A 16,073-nucleotide genomic window follows, 5' to 3' on the forward strand; every position below is an offset into this window, starting at 1 on the left:
CAGCCCCTCTGTGGTCTCCCTGTCTTATGAAGGAGGTCTGCCTGTAGTCAGTGCAAAGGGCCCTACCAGCCCTCCCGGGGCTGCCGGTCTGGCTCTGTACTGCCCGTACCAGATGGTCGCAAAGGAACACTCTTTCCTCTCCATACCCACCAGCGTATTCAGTTTGGCCCAGGGGACACTCTACCTCAGGCAGGGCACTTCCATTAAGACAGGTCCCAGCAGGCTTAGATGACCAGGGCCGACCCAGGGGGTTCCCCTGTGTCGGCCTTGGATTTATACAACTGGAGAAATAATAAGCCGTCTTATTGAGACGGTCCTCAGAAAGTGGAGACTCTCTTTACGTCTGTTTTGCTACTCATCACCCTAACTGGGCTGACATGCAGGCCCTCGTGAATACCTACTGTGGAAGAGCATAGAGAAGAGTATTAGAGAAGGCTGCCCCGAAGCTGAAAGCTTCCCTGAGTCACAACCAAATCACCCAATCAGGACTCGCGCGGCACGGGCCACAGCCGGAGCTCAACCAGGGTGATGGGACCCGAAAGACCCAAGGGAACCGAGCAGGCCTGAATCATCATAAGGAATGTTTAATAACCAGACTTCAACAGGAGCCCCCGAACAACAGAGCTTGAGTAAGATCCAGGAAGTCCAGCAAGGACCCCAGGAGAACCCACCCACCTTCCTTGAGGGGGTTTTTGAGGCTTACAGATGATACACTGATATGGATCTGGAACACCCAGCTGTACCTGCTCAAATGCCCTGCTCCCTTTTTGGGAAAACTAAATGCCCTCCCACCTCAAGCCCCTGCCCCACAAGCTGCCCCATTACGATCGGGAGACCAAGCCTCCCCCAGAAGCCCCTGAGGAAATTCCGCAAAAGGTAAGAGTGGATGTTTGGGCTGACGGGAGGCCAGGAAGAGGCAAGACGGCTTAACTCGTAGTAGTAAAACTCCGTCCGGAGGCCAAGGCTCCAAATGTGAAGCAACAAGCGTTGAAAGAGGCATCTGAAAGAAGGCATAAAGCCTCTGACGACCACCTTTCTTAAACGTCAATTATTCTGACCTTGTCCATCCTCATATAACACTCCCATCCTGCCGGTTCAAAAACTGGGGACCAGCAGTGACTTTTATACAGGATTGGAGGGCTGTTAACCAAACTGTCGAGGATATACATCTGGTGATGCCAAATCTTTGTACTTTACTTACAACTTTATCCGGAGACTTTTGCTGGTTTACAGTTCTGGAGTTAAACGTTGCCTTTTACTGCACACCCCTAAGTCCTGAGAGCCAGGGCTTTGCCTTTGATGGGACAATCCAGAGTCTGACGTAAAACAACGATGCTGCTGGATGGGACTCCCACAAGGACTGACGCAGGACCCCGCCATCTTTGGGGAAGCCTTAGCCACGGATTGAAGGGATCTCCAATTAAATGAGGGAGTCTTACACCGATATGTGGATGGTATACTAACTGCTCGTAGAACTAAGGAAGCGTTAAGACCAAAATACTGCAAGGGAAAAGCGCAAATTTTTCAACCAACTCTAAAACATTTAGGATTTGAGGGATCAAAAAGACAAAGAAACGTATTGCCAGACGGAAAAGAAGCATTAGTTATGGTGACTGTAGCTACTACCAGAAGGCATTCTTGAGGATTCTTAGGAATTGCTGGGGTTTGTCGTATTTGGATTCCTAACTTTGAACTTTGAGACAACATGAGGCTCTTAAAGGAAATGACCATAAGCCATGAAGCTGGACGCGGAGATGCCATAATGAGTTCCACACCATCACGGAGAAGCTTTTCACAGCTCAGTACTCGGTCACCCAGGCATTTAGTGTCCGAAAGACAGGGCGTGAGTCTTGGAGCGCTGACTCAATGTTTAGGTACCTCCAGAAGGCCACTAGTTTACTTTTCTCGAGTCCAACAGTCGGGCGCGTACGTCAAGCGTGGGCAGTTTGCCTCTGGGCTGTGGCTGCGACCTATGGCCTTTCACAGGAGGCTGAAAAATGTACCCTGAGTCAGCCTGCCACCGTGCACGCCCCGCGCAACGGGCCACCTTTACTTGAACGAAACGGCGGATGTAGGCTTACTTCGGGGAGGCTGGGCAAATACCAAGCCACACCACTTGACACCCCAAATGTCACATTACAGGTGGTGTCCACTCTAAAGCCAGCCTCTCTGCTCCCCAGGACGACAGGAGAGCCTGCTCCCGATTGTACACAAATAGTTGAATACAACCTGACTGATCGGCCTTTAGAAAATCTGGAAGTGGAAATCTTCACGGACGAGGCGGGGCTTGGAAAGGCCGGGTGCACAGTTGTAGCTCATCAGGAAGCCCTGGAAGCAGAAGCCCCCGTCCAGGTCTGTCTGCCCGGAAGGCCGAGCTCACAGCCCGCAGAGCCCCCTGAGCCTTGGAGCTAAGGAAAAGGTGACTATCTATACCGATTCCAAGTCTGCCTTCTCTGTCCTACATGCACACAGAGCCACCTGGAAAGAGTGGTCTACTGACATCAGGAGGAAAGAAATTCAACATGCAGAGGAGATACCAGCCTCATTAGATGCTGTTTTATATATATCTATATATATATGTAGACACACATATTTATATGTATAGATGCTGGAATAAGTAGCCATAGGACATTGCCTGGGCCACCCAAAGACTGATCGTTATGTAACTACCCGAAATTAGGCTGATCAGACAGCAAAACAGGCAGCCAGAACCAAAAACCCAGATCCTAAGGCTTCAGCACTCATTCCAAGTGTGGACCTGTCCCTGCTTAAGCCTCAGATCTGGAAATGGATCTCGAGAGAGCATATGCGTGGGGGTTTCATGCTGACTCCCGACACTTAGACGGTGATCAGGACCAAACAACCACAGAGGCTGGACTTATAATGAGTTTATACATGAGCATGTGACACAAGGAACTATTACTCACCTACACCAAGGTCCCCATGATGGGAGGGCTGCACAAGTTTGCTGTTGGTCTATAAATGCAAACGACCATCCAAAAGGTAATACAAAATTGCCTGATCTGCACTGGAAACAATCCTAAAACTGGGCCACCCCTGATGATAAAAGGGGTGCAAACCCGAGGGACAGAACCAGGGGAAGACTGGTAAACAGGCTTCACTGTTAGGCCAGGAATCAGGGAACACTGGAGCTATATCTGCTGGTGTTCGTGACGCCCGTGCGTAGAATGGGGCAAAGCTTCTCCACGCAGGACAGAGAATGCTTCCTAGGCAACAAAGGCCTTCCTCAAAGAAATGATCTCTCGTTCTGGGTCACATCTTTCAATTCAAAGTGACAGCAGAGGGGCTTTCAGAGCCAAGGTGACTCAAAGGTGTCTGGGGCCCTCGGAACACGATGGAATTTCATGCTTCCTGGAGACCTCAGTCTACGGGGAGGACTGAAACGATGAATCCACCCCTTGAAAGAGACAGTCACCAAAACAGGCCAGGAAACCAACGTGACTTGGGATGAGGTCTTACCAGCTGCCCTGCTGAGGTTCAGAGTGGCCCCTAGAAGCAAGCTTCAGTTGAGCCCTTACGCGATGTTCTCTGGGAGACCTCCCTAAGGTCTCATGTGGTAACACCGTTAGATCTGATAAAATGTGTACAGCCTCTCAGTGGTGTCGTATCTTCTATACATAAACAGCATCTAGTCCGTTAATGTTTCCCACGGACGCCCCCCCCCGCATTGCACGAGCCCCGGGACTGGGTCCTCCTTGAACCTGGACAAAGCAAGAGCCGGAGGACCAGTGAAGCCCGCGTGGAACGGCTCCCACGACACCCTTCTGGTTACGCGCCCTCCAGTTAAGCTGAAAGGAGGCAAGCCTGGGGTCTCCTACTCCCAGAAACCTGAAATCACTTTTCAGAAGGAAACAGAACAGCTAAGACGCCCCTGGCTGTGACGAGAAGACAATGATATCTCGACAGTAGCCTGTTTTCTGCCCAAGGGTCTGGACCAGGCCTACATGAATCCAAATTCAATCACTAAACATAACATGTTTTCACGGACTCCCAAAGTCGCAGTCCTGTGTATCTTAGGGCTAAACCCTCTTTACTCCTCAAACTTGTCCTCGTTGCCCATCTTGTATATTTAAAAAGTCTTCTCCCCCACTCGCAGGATGACTGCCCGAGGCGTCAGAGTTCAAGGCGGGACCCGGGAATGCTTACAAGTAAGTGCAAAACAATTTCATCCCTCTTATCAAGAGCCACGCCTCTCATCAGCCGAAAGCAGCTAGCCGGCCGCTCGCCCCTACTTCCCTCCAGACCGAGGAACGCACAAAGGAGACGCAGGGAAAACACCGCCCAGCTTACACGCGCGTCTGCCTCCTCAAGTACGTTCATTGCGCAAACCGGAAGCTATTTGACAGAGACAGCCCTGCCCGTGTGTGCAAGGCGGGAACGGGCGTCTCCAGGATGACCCCAACAGCACGAGGTGCTTTCTTGGACTGATCAGCAAGGCAGCTTCCAGGCCTGAAATTCCCTCAACCCTTAAATTCCGCTCTGATCCCTGGGTCGGGAGACGTATTTGAGCCGGGCCTCCTGTCTCCTTGCTGGTCGACCTCACAATGAAGCTTTTTCTTTTCACAAAAGCCAGGGCCACCCATCTTAGTTTAGGCAGGCGGGATCTAGTTCCCCCACCAGGGATCCAACCGGGTCCCCTGCATTGGAAGCGCGGAGGTTTACCCACTGGACCACCAGGGAAGTCCGCATGCAGCAACTAAGACCCAGCGCAGCCTTAAAGAGTAAAAAAAAAAAAAAAAAAAAAAAAAAAGCCGAGGCCATAATATTATTGGCTTCTATGCGCTTCCGGGAGCCAGGCCTTGCTGGGTAACAGAAATCTCCTGTTTCACATTAAAGTAAAACCAAAAGTCCACGCGCATCATCTCATAGCATCTCCACAACCAAAGAGCCGTACCTGACCCGAGGCGGTGGGTTCCCGGCGACTCTGCACTCGAGGTACACCCGACTTCCTTCCGCCACCTCTTGGCTCCGCAGCTTCTGGATGAACCGGGGAGCGGCCAGCAGGTGGCGGGCGGCCGGGGGAGAGGGGCTCCGGCTGGGCTGGACCACGTCCCGGGCCGCCGCGAGGTGATGCCCGGGCTCCAGGGGCTCGGCCCCGGCTTCCACCTCCTGCTGGTCCCCGGTGGGGCTCCGGCTGGCCGAGGCGCTCATCGGGGCTGACAGCTGGTTCTTCGGGGACAGGTACCCGCTGTCCGGGGAGGAGGACTCCCCGTTGGGGTTCCTGGTTCTCGGCTTGGAGGTCTCTCTGAAGATGGCCGTCAGCTCCTCGATGAGGGTGGCCGCCTTGTTGCACAGCGGGCCCTGGGGCCCGGCCCTGCCCCCGTGCGCGGCTCTGGGCTTGGCACTGGCGCCGGGGGCTTTGGCACCGTGTTGCCCTGCCCTGCGGAGGCTCCGGATGTAGCTGGGCCGGGCCAGCAGGGGCGGGACGCCGGGCTTCCTCCTGGACGCAGGCGAGGAGATGCGCTCGGCTCGCTCTGCTGGCAGCGGCGGGACAGGTGCAGGCCTGTGGGCGCCGGGCGTCCCTGGGGTCGCGTGCTCACCCGGCCTGGCCTCCTGAGGGGGAGGCGACGCCCAGAGGCTCCCAGGAGAGGGGCTGAAAATCTGTGAGTCCTCCCTTTCCGAGTCGCAGTCCTCCGTCTCTGAGTTGGCTATGGCTCTGCGGGCCAGGTCCAGACTCTTGTCTATCTCCTCCTGGCTGAGGAAGGCCGACAGCCCGGGCAGGAAGTCTGTGTGCTCGCCATCTTCCGCCGCGTCCGACAGGGAGTCGTAGGAGTCATGGGAGGACATGTCGGACATAAGTCGAGAGGCGCTCATGCACTCTGTCTGCTGCGGACAGGAAGGCAGGGGCCTGGACACCAGCTCTGAGGGACAAGAGACACAACTGCAGTTAGTAGGAGCGATTGGGGTGACAAATAGGCTTTTTAAGTCATTTTCCCCTATAAATTGGAAGAACCGTCAAGCATACTTGTGTTTATCATTTTAATTTGGTATTTGCCCTGTGAGTGAATACTCATCATCTCACTAAGCATCATTAAATAACTCAGGAGGGCCACGCCTGCCATGGGCGCTGTGACTGGACCAGGGCCTCTGCCTCTTGGGCCCCCCTCCCTCCCCCCACACCCCGCTTACAGCTCTAATTTCACTGATGTTATGAGAACAGGAGTTTGTTGATATTTTAAGCAAATCTGACTCTGCTTATGTCGCCCTAAACCACGAAATGCATCTTGATTCCAATTTTCATTGGTTTTTAGTTTTTGGTGAAATTTTGGAAACCTTTTCTTTTCCTGGTGTCCAGACATGTGTATTCACATTCATTCATTCACTAGTTGAGTCAAGGCAGAGTTGAAATCGCTTACTGAATTTCAGGTGCAGAGGGACAGGTACGCTCTAGACCAGGGGCTGGCAACCCCCCCCACAAACGGGAGGATAACCCCAGACCCCTCAGCATGAGGAGGCACTGTGCCGACAGCGCTCTGCAGATTATTTCACTTAAAACCCTCACAACTGGCGGCCCCAGTTTAGAAAGGGGAAAACTGAGCCAGAGGATGTGAGAACAACAGCCCAGACAACGACCCCAGGGCCCACGCCTTCACCATATGCTTCCCTACCGTCATATTATCGTTTCACAGCTGAGGTCCCAGCAAGGGATCCGACTAAGAAAACGAGGGTCAGAAATCAGAGTTCTGCTATTAAGGATATTTAGTACAAAGTGAAAATAACATAATAGATTTTAAAAGCTCACTAAACGCACTGAGGAAGCTAGAGAGCACACTTGTGAATGGTGAAACAACTTTAAATTCTTTTTTTTTAAAATAGGGAGTGTTTGCTGGAGGCAGATTAAACCACCTGTTTATTAACTTATATTTTGGTTTTAAAGAGGCACCATCTGTCAGGATCCAGTTGTCCGGATTAGGTGTAGCTCAGAAACCACTTGCACAGTGAAAAAGAAAACAATAGCAGGAAGGCATATATGGTCCGGGTTTAATCTGCAACCCCGACATTGCCGTTAGAACCCGCACGTGGGCTCGGGAAAGCGCTCATAACATGGATGAAAGGGGAGGTTTCCACGTGGCCCAAACTCACCAGAAAATTATGCTTCAGAGATTTCCGTGTTATTCAACCTTCACATTAAAAGGTCGTAATCAAAGAGAGACAACTGCAAACATTTCCGTTACCGCTCTGAGATTTCATGTGTTATTCCACACAGCGCTTCTGGCAATTCCGTGCTGGTGAGATCCATACAGAAAATGCAACACAACGGCAGCGCGCAGAGCTAGTGGAGCGCCCGGGGGCTCCGGACCGCAGACGTCCCGTGGCTCCCACGCGCCCCCGGCCCCCGCCTGCCGCCGCCGTGGCCGGGTCGCCGGCGCCCAGCTCGCGGGAGGCGCTTCTGCTGGAGCTCAAGGGGCTGCAGCAGGAGCCGGTGGAGGGCGCCCCGCTGAGCGCGGTAGACGAGGGCCGCCTGTCTACCGGGACGGTGGCCATCTTAGGCCCCGACACCTACCACGAGGGCGGCTACTTCAAGGCGCCTCGAGAGCCCCATCGACGACCACCGGCCTGTTAGTCCCTGACCAAACGTGGCACCCCGACACCTACCGGACTGGGGACGTGTGCATCTCCGTCCTCCGCCCACCCCAGCCCTTGACCCCCTCAGAGCGGCGGAGCCCCGCCCAGAACGTCGGGACGCTGCTCCTGAGCGCCGTCCCCGCCCCCTCGGACCCAACACCTCTCCCCGCCCACGGGGGCGTGTCCGTGACGCACGGGAAGCCGGGAGAGAGCAAAGACTGGGGCCGCGAGTACACGGACAGCATCCGGAAGCAGGTTCGCCGAGCGCGGAGGCGTGCAGGTGCCCACCACGCGGGCCGGGACCCCGGCGCCCACGGGGACGCAGAGCTCTTCCACGAGGACGGCGAGGCCGAGGCCGGCCGCCGCTTCTGGGACGACTCGCCGGACTCAGGCACCGAGGAGCCCTGACACGGCATCTTACCTCAGCCACCCGCCTGTCTGCCGCCACCACCACCTCCGGGCGCCGCGCGGCCCGGGGTCCCCCAGCCCACGTCGCCTCCGCCTCCGCCTACAGGAAGGCCGCCGTCCTCGAGGCCCTGGGCCCCGCGTGGGCCGCAGCCAGAGACTCGGGGTCCCGCCTCGCGAGTGGACGGGTTGACTCGGGGTCATCTCTCTTCTCTACTTTGGTTTGTTTGGAATCTAAATAAAGCGACTTTATGAGAAAAAGAAAAGAAAATGCAACACACTAAAAAAGAACTAATGTGTAAAAAGGAGTGAAGAGGGGGTGAGGTCAGTGTCCACTTGCGCAAGCAGCGTTGACGATTGGAAAGTGTGAGGCAAAAAGTGTGCTCCCACGTCTATAAATCTTTGCCCCCTGCCTCCGTCCTCTTTTCTGAAGGGAGTCGAATCGCCTGGAAATTTCCTCTTCTCCTCTGCGTCTCCTTCATCGCTTCCTTGTTAGTTTGGTTTAGTTGTTGTTTCCCCTAAAACTCCCGTAAGCTGCAACTATTTTCTGTTTTCTTTGGATTCCTGCGGGTCCAGCTTCTTCATGTGCAGAAATGGCCTTTCCAGTTTAGTCACTCTTCCTTTACTGGAATTTTTGATAAATTGACCATGAATTCCACTTACTGTGTACAAGGGAAGCTTCCAGGAGGGCGAAGATGAGCCAGGCATGGTCTCTTCTGTAACCATCTTACAATCCAGGAGGAGGGATTAGGCAACAGTCAAGAATGACCCGAAGACAAGGAGGAACATAATAATTCCTGTTAAAATAGGAGATCAGATGGTGGGAGAAATCACACTTACGAATTTGGCGGTGCCATTCCTTTGCTGCTTTTTTTTTTTTTTTGCCGTACGCGGGCCTCTCACCACTGTGGCCTCTACCGCTGCGGAGCACAGGGTCCGGACGCGCAGGCTCAGCGGCCACGGCTCACGGGCCCAGCCGCTCCGCGGCACGTGGGATCCTCCCGGACCGGGGCACGAACCCGTTGTCTCCTGCATCGGCAGGCAGACTCTCAACCACTGCGCCACCAGGGAAGCCCTCCTTTGCTGCTTTTTTGCCAGTGGTCCGCCGGTTAATAAGGTCCAAACTGGGCAGGCAGGTTACCTGTGCGCCCCTGGACGGTCAGCGAGATGTGAAGTCTCGGGCCTCGTCCCCCGCGATCACTCTGACAGGCGCTGCGCCCACGCCCAGCCATCTACTCCCCGCTCGGAACATCGTCTTCTTTCACGTCCCTGAGCTTTGCACACGTGGTTTCTTTCGCCTTTCCGCGTCTGTCCTGTTTTTCCAGCTCCAGCTCATCCTTGAAAACTACTTAATTTCACTTCCTGTTGGTAGTTTCTGTGATCCTCCAGTCAATACAATTCACTCCTTCTTTGGAACATGACACTCTGCAGGTATTTTGTTGTAACATTCATTTTATTGAACTATAAGGATGAGTTAAGAACCCTGTGAAGGCCGGGAAAGCAGGTGTTGCCTGACAGCCTTTCCGTGCTGGACGCCGGGCAGTGTCTGGGTCACGATCGTGGCAGGTGAAGGAGAAAACCACACCTAGTGTTTGAACCAGTTTTGAGCCCTGGGTGGGAATTAGGGAGGGAGCCACCCATCCACGGCAGACACAGGACACTCTGCAGGCATTTTGTCCCCTCCTGTCCCCTCCCCTCGCTCTCAGCCCCAGGCCGCCTAGCACGTCCCTGGGACGGGCTCTCTTCGGTGAGGAACCGTTCTGCGCTTTGTCCGGCCTTGTCACTTGTCTTTTCAATGGTCACTCATCGCCGGGGCTCTGCCTTCTGAGAAGAACTTGATAAAGTAATCAGTGCTGCATGTTCATAGCTGTTAATGAATACACATAAAATACACATTACATGTCCTTGTACCAGTACAAAATGGTGGTAGTTCTGACACCACGTTAAAAAAACAAAAAGTAGACAGTGATTTGTATGGTTTTCATTACCCTCAAAGAACGTTTGTCATGAAAAAATTCAGAACCAGAACGACATTGGTTTTCTGGCATCCCTGCTATTAGACGTGGGGAATTCTCTAAATGTTGACGCTCTTCGACGCGTGAATACCGGCGGGCTCAGGGTTAAATTCTGAGTCATAGAAATACTGGGTTGGCCCGAAAGTTCATTAAGGTTTTTCTTGTAACCAACTTTTGGGCCAACCCAATACAAACCGTGTTTCTGGCTTACGCGCTCTGTTGTCGCATTCATCAGCGTCGATTGGTTGAGTGCCGGCTACGCGCTAGGCGCCTCTTCTGCAGGCTGGGGACACAGCCGGGAGGAAGGTGGGCTGCTCTGCGCTCAGAAGCGGCCATTTTAACAGGAAAAAAGACAAAAGTAGGAAACCAAGGAAATGTCAGGTTCTGATTCTCTTATACTTGGCTTGGTCTCAAATCTTTTTTGTTAGTTGGTTTTGGGAAACTGTACTGTGCTTTTATCCCTCAGATCATCTTTCAGAGTTGTTAGGGTACACGTGGGATGGGACGGGATGGACGGATGCTTGCGGGCTCCCAGCGGTGTCCGTAGACCGTAGCAGTTCTGGACAGCTCACTGTGGGTGGGAGGGGCTGACGGTGACAGCAGGAGGACACTTCAGGCCGGCAGTGCCTCAGACTCTGGGACTGTGCAGTGGAGCAGCTGCGGGTGCCCTGGGGGTTCTCTGAAGGCAGACCCCTCCAGCAGGTGATGGTGCCAAACCCTCAGGCTTTAGCAGACGTGGTGAAGCACAGGCCTGGGAGGGTCTGCAAATACTGGGAGGCGTTATAGCTGCCCGTCCACCTTGAACCTTCAGCAGAGCTATCAGCGTCTGGCGTATCCCAAGGAAATTTTGCTATCAGATGTCAGCTCCCGTGGTCACCTACGTCGTTACATCCCTGTGCATATTTTATCCATTCTCAAGGAATTTTATGCCATTTAGTTGATAGATTATTTCTCATTGTTAACTTTACGGTTCTCCACTTCTCCCTAAGTTCACATTATCTGAATTCTGTTGGACCCATATTCCACTATGAAATATAGAGCGTGTAAGTTTTCACTGAACATTTAATATTTCATATATCACACATTCTGCATAAGCAGTTTTGTCATCTTAAATTGTCTTGGCATTATGATCTTGGTATTTGGGAAAACATTTATTTTTGAGCTCCTGAATATGTAACAGACATATAAATCTATACGATTCACATACGTATATGAATATACAAATAATAGAAAAAATAGACAAATTTTTAAATTATGAATAACATTTGTTTTTGGAGTAGCTGACTTTGGAGGATAATTACCTGAAAACAAGATCTGTGCTATCCAGGACAACCTTCTATTTTGTCGGTCAGAAAATACTTGTGGGACACCCCCTGCGCCGTCCCCAGTGGCAAGGAACATAGGCTGTTGAAATGTAAAAAAATTTCCCGACTTGAGAGGAGGTTGGGGAAGACAAGGCACCTCATGAGAAGCAGCAGAGTCTGGGAGGAAGAGTAATTCAGTTGCAAACGACAAAAGCTGGATTTCCAAGTTTTGAGCAGCAGGCTTTCCTATAAAGATGATCCGCCTTGCGATGGTTGGACGAATCAACGTTACGATGATGTGAAAGCGATAGGCCTTCGGTAGAGTCCGTACTTGGAATCTGGAGCTTTTACCTTTTCCCAGGCCAGTGACGTGCAGTCTGATCCTGTCTCGAGATGCTGGGCAGTGGCCGCGGTGCCCAGACAGCTCCGCGATCACGAGGGTAAACAACTGATGTACTTACAACCCTCTGGACCCAGACAACCACCCTTTCACTGTCATTACCGTGTATTCAACCAATTACATGGAATCGTCAACAATTTTATTAGAAAACAGCCTTTGTGTTAGATGATTTCACCCAACTGCAGACCGATGGAAGTGTTCTGGGCATCTTGAAGGTGAGACAGGCTGGGACCTGGGACCCTTTGCTGCAGCGCTTGCACCTGGACACACCTCTCCTCGAGCAATAAAATTCAAGGAAACGGTAAGGGACTAAAAATAACTGCGTGCACGCGCAGCTGGGGCAAATTCTGGACAAAAGATACAAAATGACCAAAACACCCAACTGCGGCTTCTGAAGAGCCCGGAGCAAACGCAGGGTGTTGGGAGCAAAAGCAGGGTACTGCACATGCACCCTGCACACATCACCACCAAAGGGACGGGCAAAGCACCTAAGCCCCGCCTCCAGCCCCACCCCCTGGACACACCCCCTACCCTCACCCCATATAAGGAACCATCCTGCCCCGCCATCAACGAGCAAGCAAGGGCACCTGTTTCTTGTTTTGCTTCCCCTGTTGCAGCAGGGCCCCCCTTAAAGCCTTGCCTGAATTTCTCATCTGGCCTCTTATCAATTTCTATTGATTAAGGAGGCCAAGAGCCCTGGTTGGTAACAAAGGTGGGCTGGGCTAAGCTGTGACGTTCGGTAGGTAAGTGAGGTGTATTCAGTGCATTTTCAACGTGCGATAGGTCTGCCAGGAGGGAGCCCCATCATGAGCTCAGGAAGATCTGTAGTGAACCATTGGATGCTGAGAATAATAGATGGGGTGAACACTCTTTTTCTTTTGCTTATTTTGATTACCCAGCCTACGGCATAAAAACATTCAATTGTTTGGCCAAAGTTGAACCAGGAGATGGTAGACATGGTTGAAATTGGCATGGAACTGCCACGTGGTCTTTTCACAGTGGGTGTGTTATGGGTATTTACTTGAATAATTTAAACAAGGGGAGGACTTTTGCCATAGTTTATGGAACCCTTTGCAGAGACTTTGATGAGCTACTACAATTTTGAAAGGAAAAATCTCTGATGTTAGAAAAAGTCTGACAAGCACCAAGGATCACTCAGGATCCCAAACCACATGGGCCAGTTGCTTTAGAGAGTCCAGACGGGGTAGCAACGTTTCACGAGGCGTTTAAAATGTGTACACAGTTAGAGATAAATACAGGAGGACGGTTGGAAGGTGGTGCATCAGGCACTGGGTGCTGCTTACGTCTGCGCTGGGCTGAGGATGGGTGGTTAGGGGAATCTTTGGCTGCTGTTTTCACAGTCTTCGGGGAAAAAAGTGGAAATTCGGAGTGGTTTTAATATTGAATTTAGCATTTTGATTTCTCTTTATTTTCATATTTAAACAATTACTAAAAGTAATAAAAACTATGGGTACAAAGATTCAAGACTAAAAATATTTTAAAATAAAACTCAAACTGTGAAAAAGCTTTAAAACTTCTTTTTTCCTTGTTCTGGAAGCACATGCAATTCCTAGACGAAATTTCTTCCTTCTGTTGAAATAACTTTTTAGGTCCAAGATGGAGCTGCTCCTGCCTGGGAGCCATGTCAGCAACCTGAAGCTTAGGGAACTTTTGTGTCCCTGTGAACACTCTGCTTGAACAGAAACTCATGCGTCCGGTCAGTGAGCCCCAAGCCAGACCAGCACTGGTTTCCTTACTTACCTCCTTCCTCATCTCACCCCAGAAAGGTGAGTCTGCAGACCCAGCCAATCAAGTACTTTCTCTTTCCCTCTCCCTTGTTCTTTATCCTATAAAAGCTTCCTGCCTTCCTCTTCATGGTGAGGCTCTTCCCAAAGAGACTGTGCACTTCATGAAGGGTTCAACAAAGTGTGTTTGTATCACCTAAATTGTCTTCTTTAATCATCATTTTTAAATCCTTCCTTCCTTCCTTCCTTCCTTCTTTCCTCCCTCCCTCCTTCCCTCCCTATAGGGCTAAAGTCAAATATGAAAAATTTATTAAATGCTTTTTGATGCAAAAAGATGCACAATAATTTTATAATCTACTTCTTAATAAATACATGTGAATTCCACTCTTTCCTAATCTTTAAGTAAATTGTCATTACAGGGAGGCATGGCATATTTTTACTTCAGTTTTTAAATTCTCCCCAGACGGTATATTGTATCTCAATTGCAGAGACATAACATAATAGCTGATTTCATGCCCACAACACCCATATAAAGCGTTTCCAGAGAGAGTATTTGGAGTTCCTGGTGTCCTCTTTGTATACTATCTTTATTCACCATATTGAATCCATTCTAGATTTTACTTCCAGATCATCCACGTCCACTGCCACTGTCCTTATTCTGGCCTTCATTCCCTCACCTATATTTAAAGCCTATTTACCAAACTTGTATCTGTGTTCTGTCATAAGATATAACACATCCAGGGCACGGCCATCGCCTCCATGCCTGAATTCCTGGCTGGAGTTCAGATAACACAATTCCCTTTGATGTCTTATACACACACACACACACACACACACACACACACATTAGCAAAGTGTAGACTCTTGTCGTGGCCTTGGAGATTTCAGGTGGTATCTCTTTAAGAACGTGTCAGATTTATTTTAAAACTTGACTAATGCTAACCTCTGCATTTAAAAAAAATGAAGTAAAGAAATCAAAGTGATTGTAATTGTCCCGTGTAATCCAGATCCCTATTCTATTGTAAAGTGTGCTATGACCCTTTTAATTTTCAGTTTTAGCAACAAACAGCAGCTCAGACAGAGAACTGACATGGGGCATCTAATCCAAATCGGACACAGGAATGCAGAAGGACAGATTTGTATTCTGGGTATATGTAATCATATATTCGCAGCATACGTATTGCCTTGATAAATCTCTTAGGCCTTGTCTACTGTTAGCAATAATTTGTCAAATAGACTCTGATTTTTAAAATCTGGATAACGGGGGTGAGCATTCAAGTTCTGTCTCTGAGGAAAACGTATATTGGAAAGTATATCTATTCTGTAATAAGGATGTAATTTCTGCACATTCATGACTGAACAGACTTGGTCAGTGTTATATTGTCAGGCAATGGGCTCCGGATGTCGACACATTACTCATACTAGAAGGTAATTAGTATTTTTAGCAAATGTTGAAAAAGTAACATGAGCCTGAATTCATTCTGTATCAACCCCATCTATTGGATTCAAGACAATTTCATGTGTAACTTACAGCCATGTGATATAGAATTATACTGTAAGTTTTAAATTTGACTGGACCATAGTTTCCCTTAGTAAGTTTTATCTTTTAAAAAAATATGCAAACTTTATGCATAGTTAGGATTTAAAATGTCTGCCTTTACTCTCAACTCATTTAAAAAGTTCTTTGAAAGTGTAATTAACAACTTAAAAATGTTACTAAAACCGAAAGTATATCCTTTTAACCCATGGGTATTTAGCTTAAGTATAGGCAAGGTTTGAGTTAGCTGCATTCTTATTTTCTATAAAACAAAACACAGACATGATCTTGACAAACGTGGGCTCCATCAGTTCATTTAATCCTTTTGGAATTAATAGCCCCAATTTAGTTTTAAGATTATAATAGAAAAGGCAGCTCTCTGACAGCATAGGTAGAAATAAAACCCTGCAGGTAAATCTCATGTACTTTCTGTTTTTGGAACGACTGCAAAATTCCCATTACTTTTCCTCTCCAAGTGAAAGAAAAATCAAGACATCTTCCAAACAGTGTTACATCTTCTAGCAAACTACTATTGTATTTTTAGCTTATAATAAAGAGCTTTAAAAATATTGTTTTACTAGTTAGTATATTAAGATATATTTTACAGACCTTTTCAATCCTTGGTTACTTTGAAGACTCCCAAAAGGTGATGGATTTCAGAGGAGCGTTTCTTCTTTTCTGGGGGAGTGAAGGTGGCCTTGTTTATTCATGACACACTGCTTGGTCCGTGGTCACTTTGAGGCAGCTGTGGGCTCAGACCCCATCTGTCCTCTTCCTCCACTCAACTATATTTGGTAACTGAACTCATGTTTCCCCAGACGGCCCTGGCCAGGGATTCCAGAAGCCAGCTCCAAGGGCTGGGTTCTTAGAAATTAAAAGCACGTAGAGTAGAGAGAACTATATTTATGGATCTAATAAGCATCGGATTTAGACATGTTCCTCTACCTTGTGACTGGAGATCCCCACCTGTCTTTTAAATGTATTCTTAATCAATTAAATGTTCCGTGTGTGAGTCTAAGGAGAAAAAGCCACACTCCTAAAGAAGGCTCTTCTAACTATAATCTTCTGCTCTGTGCATTT

At 49.6% G+C, this 16,073-nt stretch overlaps 1 protein-coding gene and 1 pseudogene across 7 annotated transcripts in view; one reads left to right on the forward strand and one right to left on the reverse strand.

Annotated features, from left to right (window-relative positions):
* Window positions 1-16,073, reverse strand: part of PALLD (palladin, cytoskeletal associated protein) — a 391,482-nt gene extending 375,409 nt beyond the window's left edge. For 6 of the 7 annotated variants that reach the window (XM_059071515.2, XM_067040076.1, XM_059071514.2 and 3 more), the window contains exons 1-2: window positions 15,603-16,073; window positions 4,916-5,882 (exon numbers count right to left, since the gene is read on the reverse strand). In XM_059071515.2, the coding sequence (XP_058927498.1) occupies window positions 4,916-5,835 (920 nt within the window). In that variant the 5' untranslated portion in view covers window positions 5,836-5,882; window positions 15,603-16,073. The remainder of the gene's footprint in view (window positions 1-4,915; window positions 5,883-15,602) is intronic. The other variant, XM_067040075.1, reaches the window with a different exon arrangement.
* Window positions 7,211-7,995, forward strand: LOC131760885 (ubiquitin-conjugating enzyme E2 R1 pseudogene; annotated as a pseudogene).

Source organism: Kogia breviceps, chromosome 8 (genome assembly GCF_026419965.1).
Source record: "Kogia breviceps isolate mKogBre1 chromosome 8, mKogBre1 haplotype 1, whole genome shotgun sequence".
Lineage (NCBI taxonomy): Eukaryota > Metazoa > Chordata > Mammalia > Artiodactyla > Physeteridae > Kogia > Kogia breviceps.